The sequence below is a fragment of the Pelobates fuscus genome, chromosome 7 (genome assembly GCF_036172605.1).
Source record: "Pelobates fuscus isolate aPelFus1 chromosome 7, aPelFus1.pri, whole genome shotgun sequence".
NCBI classification, from domain to species: domain Eukaryota; kingdom Metazoa; phylum Chordata; class Amphibia; order Anura; family Pelobatidae; genus Pelobates; species Pelobates fuscus.
Window position 1 is genome coordinate 111048863 of NC_086323.1, and position 20455 is coordinate 111069317.

Below are 20455 nucleotides of genomic sequence, written 5' to 3' on the forward strand. Positions count from 1 at the left end.
GGGGCCCTAAATGAAAAAAGGGGTGGGGAACCTATTGTCCTCCCCTTTCCCCCCACCCATGAGCGGTGGGTGGGGGCCATAAATGACTATAGGGGATCTATTGTCCTCCACCCCCAGCCCCCACCCATGGGCAACCCAAAATAATTTAATAAAGACATACCTACCCCCCTCATCGTAAAAATTATGAGGGGGGTACAAGAAAACAAAATACTTGTAAATAAAAAATAACTTACCATTTGATGTCTTCTTTTTTCAGCCCCCAAAAAGGACAAATAAAAATCCATAATACCTGTTGCAACTGTTAAAATAAAACAAAAACCTGAGAGCAAAAAAAAAAAACAGACGAAAAAAAAGACGTCAATTTTTTTTCCATCTTCACCCAGCGAGGGCACGGCTTATAAAGCCTTCCCACGCCCTGCAATTTGACTTAGAGCAATCAGAGTGCTCTGACAGGTAAATGAAGAGACTCTACATGTACTCTACATAAGTAAGTTTCTACATTTACCTGTCAGGCCAACATACATTTACCTGTCATAGCACTCTGATTGGTTGGCTTGAAATCAGAGTGATAACGAACTTGGATACAAGATATAGCAGAAGGATTCCTCTCAATCCTCAAATACAAATAACAAACATCAGGAAATACCTAAAGACATAAAATGGAGAAAGAATAGGATAATAACGTAATTTTAAAAGCCCCAGAATTCAAGGTTGCATTCAGAGTACCAGAAAATTCAGGCTCGCCAATAGTATGCAGGTTCCACCAGGTTCAGTAGTATTCTAATATCCAAAATTAATGTGAAAATTATTTGTCTGACAGCTGAAAGAGGGACATTTAAAAGGAAGTTCCGGTTTCCACATACTACAGGACTTGCACTATTTAGCACTTTTCAACTATCCTGATGAAGTCTAGAGCTATTAGACGCGTAGAGTGAGCTTTTATATTCTTTTTGGATTGTTTTACATGCTGCGGTTTTGTTTTACCTACGGTGCCTGTGAAGACTCCTGTTACCTGTATCACTAAGATCTGGACTGGGGACCACAGGATTATACTGATGGGCTTTTAACTTACTTTTACTTTGTAAGTGTAACCATTAAAGCATGTGTTTTTTACATTATATCAGTGTTGCACTATGTTTCTTTTAATTCTTTTCATATGAACTTTTGGATATTTGAATACCACTGAACCTGGTGGAATCTGCATACTATTGACGAGCCCGAATTTTCTGCTACTCTGTGAGTGCAACCTTGAATTCAGTTTTTTTTTTATTACGTTATTATCCTATCAGTTCTTTCTCCATTTTATGTCTTTAGGTATATCCTGATGTTTGTTAACTAATCAGAGTGGTCTGTGTCATTTTACACACAGTGGGAAAGTTCTTTGGAATTTTCACATGCTGTGTAATCTGACTCATAACCCTCTGATTGCTTGTTTTCAAAAAGGAGGTTATGAGTCAAATTATACAGCATGGGAAACTTTCCCACGTTGTGTAAAATGACACAGAACACTCTGATTGGTTGTATTTCAAGCCAACCAATTAGAGTGCTCTAAGTCAAATTGCAGGGCGTGGGAAGGCTTTCCCAGCCTTGCAAAGCTCAGTCTGCGTGGTGCCCTCGCTGGGTGAAAATAGATTACTTTTTTAGCGTTGTTTTTTTTTTTTTTTTTAACTTTTTTTAACATTTACAACAGGTATTACGTTTTTTATTTGGCCTTTTTGGGGCTGAAAAAATAAGATTTTAGAAAAAAGAAGACATCAAATTGTAAGTTATTTTTTATTTACAGGTATTTAGTTTTCTTGTTCCCCCTCACTATTTTTAGGTAGGTCTTTATTAAAAAAAAATTGGGGACTCCTAGTCATCTAGGGGAAGTTTCACATTTAGCCCCCACCTGTCACCCATGGTGAGTGGGGGCCCGGGGGAGGACAATATGGTCACCCCCAATTTAGGGCACCAACCTGCCGCTCTTGGGTGGGGGCCGGGGGGAGGACAATAGGTCCCCCCCATTTTCATTTAGAGCCCCCACCTGCCGCTCATGGGTGGGGCCGGGGGAGACAATAGGTCCCCCCATTTTCATTTAGGGCCCCCACCTGCTGCTCATGGATGGGGGCCAGGGGGTACATTAGATCCCATCCTTCAGTTTAATAGCCCCCACTCCCGCACAACGGGTTGGGGCTCGGGAGGAGGGGACACTAGGGGGCGTGTGTTTTTTTACAACAGTGAGCAGACACAGGCTGCTCACTGTTTAGTAGACATGCCCTTAGTTATGATATAGCGAGTAATCTTTACTTAGTATTCGTAAATTTGTCTGAAAGACCAATTTAGGTCGTTCAGCCTTTTGGTAGATAGCTCCTAATACGTGGGATGCAAGATAAAGCCGCGGCACGATTTGGATCGGAATTTCATTCATTCGAAAGTCCGAATTGCGTTCTAACACGAATGGAGAAACTGTTCTCATTATGTTAGGACGAAATTTGGTAGTTTCGCCAGCATTCTGTCTAAAATGACAGGACATTTGGGAATACCTACAGGAAGCATTGCAAGATCACGGAAGAAAGGTGAGAATTGTGGGAAAATTTCTCTAACCGCAGGAAACGGAGCACACTTTGCTTCTCTGATGGTTGTTTTTCTCATCTTGGCCTGTATAACTCTCTTTGTTAGAGAATTATTTAATCGCTAACCATTGTTTTAATACAGCATTAAGATTCCAATCCATGTTTTAAACTCATTAAACCAAATTATATTTTTTCGGTGAAATATATCTGATTTAATCTGTAATTACATTATAATTACTCGCTAATTTTTATTGCCTAGATATCTGTGTGCTGATCAATTTTTGTTAAACTTGGTTCACTTAAAATAATGTATGTTTCAGACAATTCTGATCACTTTATAAGTAGAAGTGCAGTGAGAGGAAAATCTAAATATTAATTAAATTCACCATATACCAACATATTATGACACAAATAATATAATACTTTTTTGCTTCCTGGGGCAGTGCTGCACAGTAGAGCAGAGCGTGAAGACGCAGAATTTTCCTTATAGACATGCACTTGTTCAATGCATCTCTATGAAAAGGTGCTGATGGGCCCAAAACAATGGTGTGTGGCCCATTCCCCATCCCTCTTCCTTGACGATTTCAGCCAATCCAATGATTTCCCTATGGGAAAGCAAAATTATAAATTATGATAGTCACCAAGAAGGTGGATTGGGCGGCGGGGCCAGTGCCGGCAGACTTGCACAACTCTTGATTACGGTATGTTTTAACCCCTTCTAAGGGGGCTAAGGGGGCACAAGCCACCTAAATGGTGGTTTCAATACTATAGGGTCAGGAATACAGTTTGTGTTCCTGACCCTATAGTGTTCCTTTAAATTATTGTTATGAAAACATATATTAGTGCCTATTATTTAGTACATATATTTTCAAACACATCAGTTCTGAAACTTTATGCTTCCCGAACTTTGCCAGAATTACAAAAAAATATATAAAAATATCACTGCACTGTCAATGTTTCAGATCTGTCAGACTAAAATAGTATCATTTACTTCAAAATTTCAGCCAGCTCCAAGCCCGGAAAACAAAGTACAACTACAGGTTCATTTTTGTTTGTTGAATACTGGCTTTTTTTGTATAGTGTTCCTCCAAATATATACAGATTCCCTGAGAATTAAAGGGAGTTCACTACAAGTTGCACATTCCAGACTAAAATAGCTTAGCTGGAAAATAGTGTTACCCAGTTTTGGGTATTTTTGTCTAACCTTTGAAATTCCCTGGTGGATTCCCAACCATTCCAAATTTATTGACTAAACCCTCTTATGTTTTTCTAAGCTGACTCACGGCCATTCAACTTTGTGGGAGCGAACAATTTCATTACTAGCTTCTAGTTCTTTCAATAACAATTTACCACTATGAATCAGAGCTATATCAGGGGGCTGTCTTTTTTTTTTCTGAAACAGATGCACAAATAACTATTATGTTTCCACTAACAGGATGAGCAAGATAGTCCAGACTCTTTGAGAATTGGAGTATTTGGTGAAAACCTTTTCCCACTTGCAAGTATACCTGGCTCCCCTACAACGGAACGCTATATCAGTGAGTTAGAGAAGCTGTCTTTAACGCCAGCTGAGTCGTGGGACAGCTGGTTGAAAGACGACAGCAGCCCAGGTAAGAAATAGGACTTTATTTTATATTTCTACATGAGAATTGTTCTGAAGAATCAATCTAAGAGGACCGTGCATTTTTAGCGGAGACATATAACAAACGCATTCTTTGTATCAAATGACCTTTAAGTAACAATGTTTTTCTATAAAACTAATGGTTCCAGCATTTTGTTCGCTAAACAGATGATAACCAACTTCCTTTTTTTTCATGTATTTTTTTTTCCCTTCGGTTTAATAAGCCGCACAGTTACTTTAGCAATATAACAAGATGATTTATTCTCAGAATAAATTGGATTTCTTGTAGGTAGTGACATTTTAGTGGTTGGGCTACAGAAAGGCTGTGCTGATGGACTTTGTATTTACAATGAAATGACCAGTTACTACACAAAAATACCCAGTACATGGGGTGAGCCAGTCACCACTTTATTGATTTCCAATGCAAATGACAATGGAAGAAACATTTCAGCAGTTCAGTGTCTTACTTCATCTGGCAAAAATTATTTATTTATAGGAAAACTGAATGCCTGGTTTTGGCCGGTGGATTTAATCTGATAGTCTCTAAAGGCAAATTTACCAATAAATCCAATGATCCAGCTGTAAGGTGGTCCAGATTGTAATGTTGATCTGCACACACCATTCCAAATCTGACCGCGCACTTTTAATATACATGATTTAATGCAAGTAAGTCTACTATCTGGGCAAGCATGGATCAACATTGTGCCTAAGCCTAAAGGTTAGATCTGGCCATGAAGTCTCTAAGTGGGCAATTTAAATTTTAATAACCACAGTTAGTATATAACTCTGCAGTGACTCACATGCATTACCCAATGCTATGCAGCCGTGATATAATACAGAGATGATAACCCTTGAACTTCAAGTGTAAAACATTCTACAAACTTTAGTTTACATCTGCTACTAGCTTTCACCTCTACTATTACCAAAAAGCAAGATTTAAAGAGATACTATAGTCCCTGAGGCCACCTTATCTTATAATGATGTGGCTTGGGTGTAGAGCTCCCTGTCGTTTTAACCTTGCAATGTAAGGGCAATGATTCCATTGCAGGGTTAAACACACCTGGAGTGGTTTTCTTCCTGATAGGGAAAAAGAATGACTCTCCCGTCATATGTCTACATTGGGGGAAAAAGAATGACTCTCCCATCATATGTCTACATTGGGGGGAAAAGAATGCCTCTTCCATCATATGTCTACATTGGGGGGAAAAGAATGACTTTCCCATCATATGTCTACATTGGGGGGGGGGGGAAGAATGACTCTCCCATCATATGTCTACATGGGGGGGGGGGAAATACTGACTCTCCCATCATATGTCTAGATTTGGGGGAAAAGAATGCTTCTCCCAGCATATGTCTACATTGGGGGGGGGGGGAATAATGCTTCTCCCAGCATATGTCTACATTGGGGGGAAAATAATGACTCTCCCATCATATGTCTACATTGGGGGAAAAATAATGACTCTCCCATCATATGTCTACATTGGGGGAAAAGAATGACTCTCCCATCATATGTCTACATTGGGGGGAAAAGAATGCCTCTTCCATCATATGTCTACATTGGGGGGAAAAGAATGACTCTCCCATCATATGTCTACATTGGGGGGGAAAGAATGACTCTCCCATCATATGTCTACATTGGGGGGAAAAGAATGACTCTCCCATCATATGTCTACATTGGGGGGAAAAGAATGACTCTCCCATCATATGTCTAGATTAGGGGGAAAAGAATGCTTCTCCCATCATATGTCTACATTGGGGGGGAAGAATAACTCTCCCATCATATGTCTACATTGGGGGGAAAAGAAGCCTCTCCCATCATATGTCTACATTTGGGGGGAAAAGAATAACTCTCCCATCATATGTCTACATTGGGGGGGGGGGGGGGGAGAATGACTCTCCCATCATATGTCTACATTGGGGGGAAAAGAATGACTCTCCCATCATATGTCTACATTGGGAGAAAAAGAATGACTCTCCCAACATATGTCTACATTGGGGGGGAAAGACTGACTCTCCCATCATATGTCTACATTGGGGGAAAAAGAATGACTCTCCCATCATATGTCTACATTGGGGGAAAATAATGACTCTCCCATTATATGTCAACATTGGGGCAGGGGGGGAGAATGACTCTCCCATCATATGTCTACATTTGGGGGGGGGGAAGAATGACTCTCCCATCATATGTCTACATTGAGGGAAAAAGAATGACTCTCCCATTATATGTCTACATTGGGGGGAAAAGAATGACTCTCCCATCATATGTCTACATTGGGGGGAAAAGAATGACTCTCCCATCATATGTCTACATTGGGGGGAAAAAGAATGACTCTCCCATTATATGTCTACATTTGGGGGGGGGGAAGAGACTCTCCCATCATATGTCTACATTGGGGAGGGAAGAGAACACCAAGCTCTTTTTGCTTCTGATGTTTTTATAGCACCAGCTGCTTATTTACAGTAATTGTCTATTCGTTTTGATTATCCTTTCAGCATTCTATCCACAAAATAAAAGGAAAGTGCAAACGAATAATTGCTCTGCTCAGTCCTCTAAAATGTATTATTACTAGTCAATGCTTTAAAGTGATATTTCTTACTAAAGTGACCTGTACTCTTGATAGAAATTGTAAATAAAAAAAAATAATCTCATGAAATAAAAGGTTACAGAACATTTTTACCTTTTTATAATGCTTTTACTGAATTATAGGGGGCATATAAACAAATATGTCTTTAGTAGCTAAAAATCTGTAAATGTCACTGCAGACAATGTTTAATGTAAATGCTGCTGTACTTCAGGGGGGTACATGAAGTAAAATAAAAAAATAAAACAAAAGCAATGCATACTGACACCAGCATCAACAAAGAAAATGTATTTTAAAAAATATATCTATATGAATACAGAACAAATGTCACAAAATCTGAATCTTTGTTGCATTTGTCACATCTTATTGTAGTAATAATAACTTTTAAACCTCTTCTCTTCCATCCAACCCTGCCAGTTTCTCCTCCACCTCTTTCTACAGGTACAGTTAGCCCCCTCTTGCCTGTCCCTGCAGAGTTCTTTCATCCAGCAGTTTCCCCAACTGAAAAGGATCCTGAAGACCTTACACTTCAGAAAAGCCTTCCCAAGCTCTCCTCCCAAGAATCGTGGGCTACTCTACGTTCCCCAGATGTCAACTGCTCGCTCTTGAGACAGGTAGAGCCAATTAAGATTATTCTACAAAATAAATCAGTAATAACTGTTTTAAAGTAAGTAAAATAAAGAATTAAATCTTTACGCATGTTTCTACTTTTTTTGCAGGCTACACAAAGCAATTCATCCATGGAAAGTGGTAGTGCAAGCTCAGAAGACAGTTTACAGACCACACTAGAGGACAGTTTAAATTTAAGTGACTCTCCACAGTGCACATTAGACCTTCCGGATCTCCGTGTAGCTCCTGTCTCTCATCGTACTCCTTTGCCTATCTCCTCACTTTCTATGATACCCCGGCGGACCAGCCGTCCAAACTTTGCCCTTCAGAAGGTTCGGCGGCATCAAAGGAGCCATAGCAGTGGTGGTAGCACAAGCCCTGGATGTACTATACATGACTCCATGGACCCTTCTGATGAAGAAGGGGCAGGTGGTAGCCTTAGAGGAACAAGTGAGCCCTCAGAGACCTTTAGCAGTTTGTCCCTTACCTCCCTTTTTTCCCCACCTCCTTCTTTGACACCACCTGGTGGTGTGATGAAAAAATGCAGCAGTGTCAACAGCCTTTCTGTTGCCTCTTCTAGAGTAAGAGGAGCAAAGCAATTTTACGCAGTTGATCCACAGGGCTTCCTTTCAATGCCATCATGGGTGATGGATTTTTACCAAACTTCTACTCCCCCAGAAAACCAAGAGAGCCGTAGCAGTACCGGAAAATTACCAACTGTGGAAAGGGGGATACCTGCCAGTAGTGTCTCAGGAAATGTGGATTTTGGCAATAATAGCCGGAGAAACAGATGAAATTATTTTATTTTTTTTGGGTGGGTATCAGGGTCAGTTTATGGGGTATGATTTCCTAACTCTACATAAGTGGGGGGAAACAAAGCCTTATGGCTCTCAAACAGACCGGCAGGAAATGCTACATTACCTCACTGTGTGAGCCAGCCAAGCAATGCAACTGGAGGTCTCAGAGGTAAAGGCTGATGAGTACTTGCGCTCTGAATAATTGAAGAAACCACTGTACTGTAACCAGCCAGCACGGCTATTATAGTATGACTATATAAATATATATATATATATACATATATATATAATTATATATATTATTTTATTTATATATATTTTATTTTTACTCTTGCTTGGGACTTCCTGAAAAGTTTGTATCATAAAAAGGTATCTTTATGTGGCAATACAAATATTTGATGGACGAGAGTTAATGACCCTGCTTTTTGGTAATTTTGATGTTCTCCCTCTATGACCCACATTTTCAATGCTAAAATCTTTTATCCATGTTTAAGAAGGTCACACTTCAAGGGCAGCTCTATTCTTTTTGACTTCTTTGAGTATGTATTCACATATTCTATAGAATAATATATAGACATATAGCCCATGAAGTTAAAAGGCACCTGCGCCATATTCAACATATACCGTCCACTACATACTAAACAGATTTTTTTTTCTGAGGTTTATTCAGCAAATCGTGATGAATTGGTAACTACACTGCAATATATTATTTATTGAATGTTAAAAATAATAATAAAATAAAACAATATTATTTAATATTTTTTAAACAATGCTAATATTTCTCCCTGCTTTTAGGGCTAGACTTTGCAATTTAGTTGTCAATTCACTGCAATACATTATTTAAACCTCTTAATGTCAGGAAAGTTTGTGGCAATTTATTCCTACCTCTTTCTGCCCTTTAATTGACCACATTTAATTGTCACCAAGCTGTATAAAATTTACATCACGTGCCTCATTCATGTTTGACCATTAGTAAATTTTAATCCCTGTCTTGAAAAAATACGAATAAGTGACACTTTCTTGCTTTCACATGAATAAATTCAAACGTCCATTATATTCTTTAAATATGAGTTTAAAAATAACTATAGAAGGTTATGCTAATAATCTTCTTTTGCATCGTTTTTAAAAGTCCCTATTGCCTACCAGTGATCTTGGATTTAAGTCTTAGTAATTTTTATTGTGCAATCTCATATGTTGGCACTGGAAAGGAGTCACACAATGTCAATGCACCGCTCGAAAATCAGATCTGAAGCCACAAACCTGTGTTATGAGATAATGATAATTTAAAAAATGGAGACTGCATTTCTCAAGAGGTTTAATCATTACCTAGTAAACTGATGCTTCAACAACATGCCTCAAAAAATAGCAGAATATGCTGTCTTAAAAGCAAGTGTTCCAAAATAATGTAGGCAATAATATATGATGTTTATGCTATTTCTTTCTTGTATTCTACATACAAAAATATATATTTTTTTTACTATAGTCACCCTTTAACATTTTCAGCTGCTTTGCATTACAGACGTATCTGTATGACACATGACACAATAGAACACAAACGCACATCTATGAAAAATGTGATTTGAATCAGATTCATTTGGTAGCATTACTTGTCAAAGCCTTCATCACACTATTACTTTAGTGCCGAATCTGGGGATTGAGTGGCTGTGCAATGCAAATAATCCATTATTTAGGAGATAAAGTCAGGTTCTTTGTGAGCTCCTTTGGCTTGCGATATGTCTAGCTAAACTAGATGAACTCCAATTTCATTCGAGTACAGTCATGTAAAAAAAAAAAAATATTTTAAAAAATTGATGTTCATGCAGCTATGTTTAATTGGAAGATGACATTCGCTACCGAATATTTTGAAAGAAAATTTCCGTATGCCTAGTTTGTAAACTCTCTGATCCATTACTCAGCGGTTCTTAAATAAAGGGCTTTGAACAATTCGGTTTTCAGATGGTAAATAACTTTCAGCTAACCTTCCCTTCCTCTCCCTCCCCTGGTGCCGTGGAATGCGTGTCCCCTGCAAAAGCCTGATAAAAGCCAAAGCCACCGGGAAATGTAAACAGCCCTTTCAAAACCTTTGTTTAAAAGGCAACTTCAAATGACAAGTTTGCAGCATATGAAATAAAGGAGCAATTTCACCTAAATATAACCCTTGTTACTTCACAATTGTAGCTTCCATTACCATTCTCTGTTCAAGCTGTGAGGGACCACTGTGATTTCTCAATTAGGTTAAATATATCACAATAAGTAGGGGGGGGGGGGGGGCTTGTAAATTGTTAATGTCATTGAGGAAAAAAAAAGTCTGTCTATCCATCTATCTGTCTGCCTTTCCAGAAGTATGATTTTATTCATTTTAGAATGCCACCAAAATAATTAAGTGGATTGCCTGTCAACTGAAAAAAGAAACATACAAATGTATGTTTATTATTAATATTAGGAAATTATATTTGCATTTCTTTTTTTAAACTGCTCAGCAATTTGTAAGCTATTTTGAAATGGAAATTCTAAAACAAAAATAAAATAAGCCCCAAAAAATCACAATGGCTACATAGATGCCAATACAGAGGTTGGCGGGGAAGACAGCAGGTGTGCAGGCGGGTCTGTCTGACAAAATGGTCAGAGCTGCCCATCAAGGGGGCTCAAAAAGCCAGAACTGTCATAGTGAGTAAGTGAGTGTCATTATTGGATGATCTCATTACAGAAGCTAAAATGACTTGAGTTTACAACAACTTCAACTGTGGGTGTTTTTTTTTTTTTAAATACGTTTTTATGCTTTGTTATGTTAGTTTTGTATTACTGTTTTGCAAAATAAAGAAGCCAGCTCTAAGTAAATTCAGGAGAGGGTAAGATGCAGGTATGTGAATACAGTGAAATACACTACAGCTGTAAACTCACCCAAACGCTCTCTTGAGTTATCTGAAAATTATATGTATAGTACATACTGTACATTTCATATGACCTATCTTTTTATCAGTTGAAGTATCACTAGCACCCAGAATAGCATCTGTGTTGTATTAATAAATCTGCCTCAATACGAAAATATGAGAAAGTCCACATTTGCTATATACCATATATTGTCAGTTTTCTAAAGAACTTCTTGATGGAGATGCAGTGCCTGAAAACGTATAATTATTTTTTTTTTTCCTTATGCACAAAATAGTATATAAGCAAATTAACTCAAATTAAAAGTGCCTAACATGCTCAAATCAATTCTTAATTGTAGATTATGTATAGCAACCTTAAAGTTGGTTCCAGGTGACTATAGAAGCTGTGTGTGGATGGTGAATGCAAGTTTGCTTAATTAGCTTCAAAGCTGCAGTTTGTTATTCGATCATCAACCTGTGGATCACATTCAAAACCACATCATGGGACAGGAAAGTAGACATAGTTAACTGTGCTAGTTTACTGATTCTGCACTCCAGCCAGAAGGATTGCATTAGGGAGCAGTTTGTTCTTACCAAAGGTCCACAGATAAGTAATAACTCAATAAAGTACACTTGTCTTTGCTCCCATAACTGGCTGGCCATAACTTTTTCTACTGCTAACTCCAAAATGTGACCATAAGCCTTCCTTTCGTATCTATCAAACCCTGCGGCCCATAAGATGTTGCTGAAATATGACAGTGTTCGTGTACTCTGACCAAGTACCTCAGCCCAGTCCGCTTCCTAGTCGCTTGTAGTTATCTTGGAACACGTCAGCCCCTGTCGCCAAAGCTTGACTGGGGTCTCTCTGGAACAACCTACCCGGCTGCAGCTCTCTCTTCCCATTTAGGTATCGTCCCCTTTGCCTAGTCTGCTGCGGATCACTCCTTCCAGGCAGGTATTGTCCTCTCTGCCTACGCAGCTCTCTTCTTCCAGGCAGGTATCACCCCCTCTGCCTATGCCACTGCAGCTCTCTCCTTCCAGCCACGTATTGTCACTGCTGCCTATTCCGCTGCAGCTCTTCTAGGCAGGTATCTGAAACTTTAAAATCTCCCGAATGCCTCTCACTATGCCGTGAGTATGGGGCATGTCTACGAAACAGTAAGCAGCCAGTGGCTGCTCACTGTTAAAAAGAAATGCACCCTTACTTCCTACCCCCAGCTCCCACCCATGAGTGGCGGGTGGGAACCCTAATTAATTAAAGTGGGGGACCTTATATCCCCCATGGTCCCCACCCATTAGCACGGGTGGGTCCCCTAATTAAATAAATAATGGGGGGACCTAATGTCCCACCTACTCCCCACCAATGACCAGTGGGTGGGGATTCTAATTAAATCTTGGGGGGACCTATGTTCCCCCCCCCGGGCCCCACCCATGAGCAGCGGATGGGGGCCCTAAGTAACAAAAGGGGGGAACCTATTGTCTTCCCCCCCTTCGGTCCCCACCCTTGAGCGGCGGGTGGGGCCCCTCAGTAACAAAGGGGGGGAACTATTGTCTCCCTCCCGGTCCCCACCCATAAGCGGCGGGTGGGGACCCTAATTAAATAAATATTGGGAGGGACCTAATGCCCCCTCTGGTCCCCGCCCATGAGCGGCAGGTGAGGACCCTAATTAATTAAAGAGGGGGAACTAATGTCCCCCCTAGTCCCCACCCATAAGCAGCGGGTGGGGACCTAATTAAATATATAATGGGGTGGACCTAATGTCCCCCCCAGGTCCCCACCCATAAGCTGCGGGTGGGGACCACAAATAATAAAGTGACTAGGGGTCCCTTAGCCACTCCCCCCAATAAATATACCCTACCTACCCCTATCACCCTAATAATAGTGAGGGGGGGCAATAAACTAACACCCTGTAAAATAACATTTCATACTTGCCATTAGATGTCTTCTTTCTTCTTTTCTTTCTTCAGCCCTAATAAACAGCAAATAAAAATCCATAATTGTCCCGTCGCAACTGTTAAAATAAAAAAGAACCGGAGCCCAAAAAAAAAACGCTGGAAAAAAATAATCCATGTTCAACCAGGGTAGGCACCATGCAGAATGAGCTTTGCAGGGTGGTGAAGCCTTCTAAAGGGCTACCCATGCACTGAAATTTAACTCAGAGCACTCTGATTGGCTGGTTTAGAATCCAACCAATCAGAGTGCTCTGGCAGGTAAATGAAGAGACTGACAGGTAAGTATCTACATTTACCTGTCACATCACTGATTGGTTGGCTTGGAATCCAACCAATCAGAGTGCTCTGAGTCATTTTACACAGTTTGGGAAAGTTCTCTGGAATTTAAATGACTCAGAGCACTCTGATTGGTTGGATTCCAAGCCAACCAATCAGTGAAATTCCAGAGAACTTTCCCAAACTGTGTAAAATGACACAGACCACTCTGATTGGTTGGATTCCAAGCCAACTAATAAGAGTGCTGTGAAAGGTAAATGTAGACACTTACCTGTCAGTCTCTTCATTTACCTGTCAGAGCACTCTGATTGGTTGGCTTGGGTTCAACCAATCAGAGTTATCTGAGTCAAATTGCAGGGTGTGGGAAGGCTTTATAAGCCTTTCCCCGCCCTGCAAAGCTTTGTCTGCGCAGTGCCCTTGCTGGGTGAAGATAGATTATTTTTTTGGGCGTCGAGTTTTTCTTTTTGCTGCATGTTTTTTTTTTTTTGCACTGTTTCTTTTTTTTAAGTTTCACAGAAATTATGGCTTTTTATTTGACCTTTTTTGTGGCTAAAAAAAAAGAAGGTTTAAGAAAAAAGAAGACATCTAATGGTAAGTATACATTTTTTTTATTAGCAGGTATTTAGTTTTTTGTTCCCCTCTCACTATTGTTAGCGTGCGGGGGTAGGTAGGGTTTAATTTTATTGCGGAGGGGGTGACTAGAGGTTTAAGTCACTTGTGGGGGGGTCTTTTTTATATTTAGCCCCCACCTGCCGCTCATCGGTTTGGGCTGTGGGGGGGGGAGACAATAGGCCCCCGCCTTTTTGTTACTTAGGGCCCCATCCGCCGCTCATGGGTGGGGTCCGGGGGGGACAATACGTCCCCCCATTATTTATTCAGGTCCCCAGCCGCCGGATCTGGGGGAGACATTAGGTCCCCTCCATTTTTTTAATTAGGGTCCCTACCCATCACTCATAGGTGGGTACCTGGGGGGGACATTAGGTCGGCCCCATTATTTATTTAATTAAGGTCCCCACCTGACAGCAATGGGTGGGGGCCTGTCGGGACACTAGGACCCATGTTCATATTAATAGCTCCCACACACGAGTCAAGGGGGGTGGGGGGGACCATTTTGTCTCCCATTTTAGCTGCTTTTTGCTCTGGCTTCCACTGGGAGGGGGACCGACTGTCTCCACTCCCAGTTGCTCTTACTGCTGTTGCGGAGGGAGTATGAGACTCTCCTCTCCCTGCATAATGAACTGCTGCTGGGGAGAGGAACCGACTGTCTCCACTTCATATGGCTTCAGCTGCCGCTGCAGAGAGAGACCGACTGTCTACTCCCGGTAACTCCAGCTGCTATTGGGAACTGGGACTGACTGTCTCCACTCCTGGTTGCTTCAGCTTCTACTGGGGAGGGGGAATGACCATGTCCACTCCCGGTAACTCCAGTTGCCACTTGGTCCCCATGCCCCAGGGCTGAGGATTTGGGCCGGCTGCCCAGCATCCCTGTGATTCGGGTGTGGAGAACACGGTTCTCTCCACATCTACCTTGCTAACAGCCTCAGATGTGAAGTCTATTAAATTTGTGGGCACATCCTCCCAGATAAGTTGCACCACCTCTGCTGAAGGGCAGCTGTAAACCTTTTTTTGCTGGAGACCTCCTCCCCTCATCTTGGTCATCTGGAATTTGAGGTCTCTCTTGGCTTGTGAATCGACAATCACCTGATCCATGGTTGGCTGCAGGGTATCCACTTAAACATTAGGGACGTACCAGGCCAGTCGCTGCCGCACCTCAAACAGGAGCTCTGAGTAAGAGTCAGAGGATGCATGCTTGCCTAGTCCAACTCTATAGTCCCCACCTCTGAGGATGGATTGGCTCAGAAGTAAGCAAATCACTACAACACATTGCTTCTGAAAACTAGACACTAGACAAGGACGCTGCACAGATGCTACCTCTATCCCTCTCTCTGGGCTCTAGAAGATGTGCAAGAGTCTGAGGTATGTTTCCCTAATAGCTAGGAAGCCATCCCATCGCTGCCACCAGAAGTGATGGAGCTCCTGTACTCCGAACGAGTACCTCCGCCCAGTCCGCTTCCTAGCTGCATGTAGGGACCCTGAAATGCTTCAGCCTTAGTCCCTGAAGCTTGACTGGAGTCTCTCTGGAACTCTTCCAACTGACCCGGCTCTGTCTGACTCTGTCACTGGGATCCATAAAAATCCACACAGGACACCCAGTTTCAAATGTAACTAACATACAAAACTTTATTTTTTCGTGGGACAAGCCCATATGTTCATTAGATATGGATTACTTTGACAACTCAATAAAAATACAAACAGTCAAATCACATTAGACAACATACAGGAACTTATAATAACATAATGTGTCTATAATTCAAAGTTTGCAACACTGTTGCAAGGTAAGCAATATTTAAATTATTTTACCATATCATATGTATTATCAATAAATGCAATCTGGGTGCTAATTTTTTTTGCCAAAAATTGCTTCACACTCTGGTGTAACCCCAAAACTCCACCAAAAAGAGAAAATTATGTGTGATAGTTTGTATATATATCTCTCTCTATTTTTGTCTCTTATATGGTGAAATTGCTCCACTCACTGTTGTCGGTGTGTAATATATCTTCCAGTAGTATTGGTATATAAAAGGGAAGAAAGAAGACAATAATAGTGCAGATTGTCTACATAAAAAATTTAAACATAACACAAGTTTCTTCTGAGAGTTTGGAGAGACTGAAGATTAATTTATAGACAAGAAGATTATTTGATATTTGTGTGGGGAAATAATGTGTTATTGTGCATCCACAAATATTTAACAGGAATTATGCAAGTACTGGAGTGTCAACATTTTAATGATGTTTTATTTCCTCAGATCTGAATTTCAGGATTATTAGTGAACCAGAGATTTTATAAAGGTGTAGCTAAAAGGCTGAGCTCTTGCAGCTGTTCACTATCTCTCTCATACAGAAGCTATGCATTTCTTGTCATGATATTGCTCTCCTATTTCTTATAATTCATCAATGATTGACCCTCTACCTCTCTATCACTTACTATCCATCTTCTCTCTTCCCACCATCATCTCATATATCTCATTCCCCATTCCTTAATATTACATAGTTGCCTAGGTTGAAAAAAGACTGAAGCCCATCAACTTCAACTTTGAAACACATTATTTTATGCTGTTGATCCAAAATCAGCCATTTCCATTTATGCCACAAAAAAGGGTAAAAAATAAATAAAAATCTTCTTGACTCCATTATAGCAACCAGATTTCTGGATTAACAGCCTGCTTACATACATTGGAATATTCTGTTTATGCAATAAAGTATTCAAGCATTTTTTAAAACAACAAAAATGAAAAACAATAGAATCTGATAAGACAATCTCTTTAGGCAGAGAATTCCACATCTTTCTTCCAGTCTCAATGGGTGACCTCTTGTCTGCTGTGTATTCCTTCTAATGAACAGGTTAGCACCTAGCAGTTTGTACTGACCCTGTATATATTTGTATAGAGCAAGCATAACTAGAAACCACCAGGCCTGGTGCGGAAATTGCCCTGATCCCCTCCCCTATGTGTTTCATTCCTCCCCAGCCCCTCCATGTTTCTCATTCCCCCCAGATGCTCCACATGTTTCATTCTCCCTCTCCAAGTGCCCCATTTCACCCCAGCATCTCCATGTGTCTCATCCCATACCAGCCCCTCCATGTGTCTCATTCTCCCCCCCAGCCCCTCCATGTGTCTCTCCCACCCCCTAACCCCTCCATGTGTCTCTCCCACCCCCTCCATGTGTCTCTCCCACCCCTATCCCCTCCATGTGTCTCTCCCACCCCTACCCCACCCCCTCCATGTGTCTCCCACCCCCATCCCCATGTGTCTCTTCCCTGCCCTTCCATGTGTCTCACCCCCAGCCCCTCCATGTGTCTCTCCCGTCAGCCCCTCCATGTGTCTCTCCCGCCAGCCCCTCCATGTGTCTCTCCCTCCAGCACCTCCATATGTATCTCCTGCCAGCCCCTCCATGTATCTCTCCCGCCAGGCCCTCCATGTGTCTCTCCCGCCAGCCCCTCCATGTGTATCTCCTGCCATCCCCTATATGTATCTCTCCCGCCAGTCCCTCAATAAGTATATCATGCCAGCCCCTCCAGGTATATCTCTACCCCCAGCCTCTCTATGTGTCTCTCCACCCCTAACCCCTCCATGTGTCTCTCCATCCCCAGCCCCTCCATGTGTCTCTCCATCCCCAGCCCCTCCATGTGTCTATCCATCCCCAGCCCCTCCATGTGTCTCTCTCCCCCACACCTCTTTCCTCCTGAACCTGTTCGCCTCCATGGCTGAGGGGACCGCAATACTTGGTCTGACAGGAAGTGCTCTATCGATAATATGTTGACTCCTCCTTACTCATTTTGTAGCTCGCCTCTGCACTTTTTCTACTTCTGCAATATCCTTCTGCAATATATAACTTTTAGTGCCCAAATTGAACAACATATTCAAGGTGGGGTCTTACCATTGACTTAGAAAGAGGCAAAATTATGTTTTGATCATGTGAATCAATATCCCTTTTTATACACGAAAGCACCTTTCTAGCTTTTGCAATGGCAGACCGGCATTCATCTCTTTCCTTTCCAAGTCATGCTTTTAATTCTTTAGCAACAGAACTGTCAGTAAAGGTGAAAAAACAACTGTCTCATTTTGAAGCCTTACAAATCAGACCTACCTTTCATACTTTGCAGTATTAAGCCTTAAGCCTGTCTACCAGTCCTAATGAATGGTGTATACATCTGAAGACACACCTGAAAAAAAGAATTACACTAACTGTAACAAGGTTATTATCATCTAATTATATCTAAATATCTTTATTTACTTTACCATTGCATCAGACTGTTAAAAAGACATAATTACACAATACAATGTGTAATTGTCCTTAAAACAATGTTTAATATATCAGTATAATAAACACTTATTATTATTATTTTATTATTTATATAGCGCCAGAAAATTCTGTAGCGTTGTACAACATTACCTATGATTGGCAAAGTATCAAGTTCTATTAAGTGTATATTCCAAGGATCAAATTCCTTAAAATAAGACACACACATTTTAGCAAAATGTTTAAAAATAAGTTTGTGTTTTTTATGTGCTGATGTTTTTCTACATGCTACAGGCTATATGCACTTAATTTTCTCTTTCATAAGCCATGTTGTCCCAACTCCCCCTCATATTAAAGCTTGGCAGGGAGTGTTGAGTACCTTAGTAGGGATCATAGTGGCCACACTATAAGCACCAAAACAACTTAATAAAGCTTAATGGAGTAGCTTTGGTGTATAGATCATGCCCCATACTTAATGCTTTGTCATTTAGGAGTTAAATCACTTAGTTTATGCAGCCGTAGTCATACCTCTCCTACATGGTACAGTCTCCCTCTGTATTTCCTGTAAATAGAGAGCCAACGTTTAAACTTCCTTTATTACACAGTCTGTTTAATTTAGGATTTCTTATCTACTGCTCTTTTAATAGCATGCTAGAGGCTGTAGGAGCTGCATGAGTGTGATTACAGTTCAATTAACAGAGCAGGACATAAACATCTAAAGTAAACACACTGTGCTGTCACATTTGATTGATTTTTTTTTTTTTAATTTAATGTAGACAATATGAGTCACAGCCAGGGAGTTTGTGGCTTGGGCTGCATAAACAGAGACAAAACTGGCAGATAAATGAGCAGTGAGACTGCAGGACGATGATCTATACACCAAAACTGCTTCATTAAGCTAAAGTTGTTTCGGTGCTTACACTATCCCGTTAAGCTTTTCTCCATTAAGAAGCCTTTACTTCCCTTTCAACCCTCATAAACCAGATGTATCAGCTAATGTTTTATTGTAACTAGAAAATCTAGTCCCCAGCATTAGGCCATTAGGCTCTTACCCGTGCCCCTTCTGAAGAACTAACAGATTTGTTTCTGGATTCCTTCACTTATTCCTACTAGCAGGTATCTAACTTTTTCCTAGTCCCACAAACATTAGGAAGATGATAGATGCAGTGGATAGAACTAACTTTTTTAAGGAACACAATGAGTTTTACACAGAGTGAAACCCATTGAAAGGATCAGAAACAAATACCCCACTGCTAGGATGTCTGGGATCTAGGATGAAGGAGGGAGTGCGAGGCTAAACATGTAAATGATTGGGTAGCTTAACCCCTTAAGGACCAAGCTTCTGGAATAAAAGGGAATCATGACATGTCACACATGTCATGTGTCCTTAAGGGGTTAAAGGACCACTATAGGCACCCAGACCACTTCAGCTCAATGAAGTGGTCTGGCTGCCTGGTCCAGCTAGGATGAACCCTTTTTTCTATAAACATAGCAGTTTCAGAGAAATTAGGGTTAATTCAGCCTCTAGTGGCGGTCTCATTGACAGCCGCTAGAGGCACTTACGTGCTTCTCACTGTGAAAATCACAGTGAGAAGACGCCAACGTCCATAGGAAAGCATTGTAAATGCTTTCCTACGAGACTGGCTGAATGCGCGCGTGGCTCTTGCCACGCATGCGCATTCAGCCGAGGAGGAGGAGAGCTCCCCGCCTGGCGCTGGAGAAAGAGGTAAATTTAACCCCTTCCTCTCCATCCAGCCCGGCGGGAGGGGGACCCTGAGGGTGGGGGCACCCTCAGGGCACTATAGTGCCAGGAAAACAAGCATGTTTTCCTGGCACTATAGTGGTCCTTTAACAAACATGTTCATTTATTATTACTCCCTAAAAGGGGTAAAGCAACAAGTGACTGAATCCTCACATAGTGTCCCTTAGCTCCAATACTTACCATCTGGCTAGTTCACATGTCAGCTTGTTGGCAGAGCTCAGAGAGAGTTCCAGTTTGTGGGCTTGCATGGAAAGAGAAGGTCGGCAGCTGCCTCGTGTCTGTGTCTTGGTGAGGACATTACAGAAAGCAGGGAAAGAACACAAAATTTACAATAACCAGTATAATATTTACTACACAGTAGAATATGTACAACTAGTAATATGGGTCAGATTAAATATAATGAGTATTAACCTTTTTTTCTTCTATTCTTTCTTTCTACCCAACACTCTTGAATAAACAATGATCTCCCTCTTTTACTTCTGATTTTGGCAAAAGAGCAGGTGTCAATCATTGACACGTTTTTTTACCCCATCACATGTTATTTTGAGGCAGATGGATTTTCACACTTTAAAA

General features: G+C 41.0%; 1 protein-coding gene across 1 annotated transcript in view; it reads left to right on the forward strand.

The window, feature by feature from the left end:
- Positions 1–8394, forward strand: part of CACNA1I (calcium voltage-gated channel subunit alpha1 I) — a 286325-nt gene extending 277931 nt beyond the window's left edge. Inside the window, exons 33-35 of the mRNA XM_063426399.1 lie at positions 3988–4162; positions 7173–7369; positions 7475–8394. Coding sequence (XP_063282469.1) covers positions 3988–4162; positions 7173–7369; positions 7475–8158 — 1056 coding nt within the window. The 3' untranslated portion in view covers positions 8159–8394. The remainder of the gene's footprint in view (positions 1–3987; positions 4163–7172; positions 7370–7474) is intronic.
- Positions 8395–20455: the final 12061 nt, after the last annotated feature.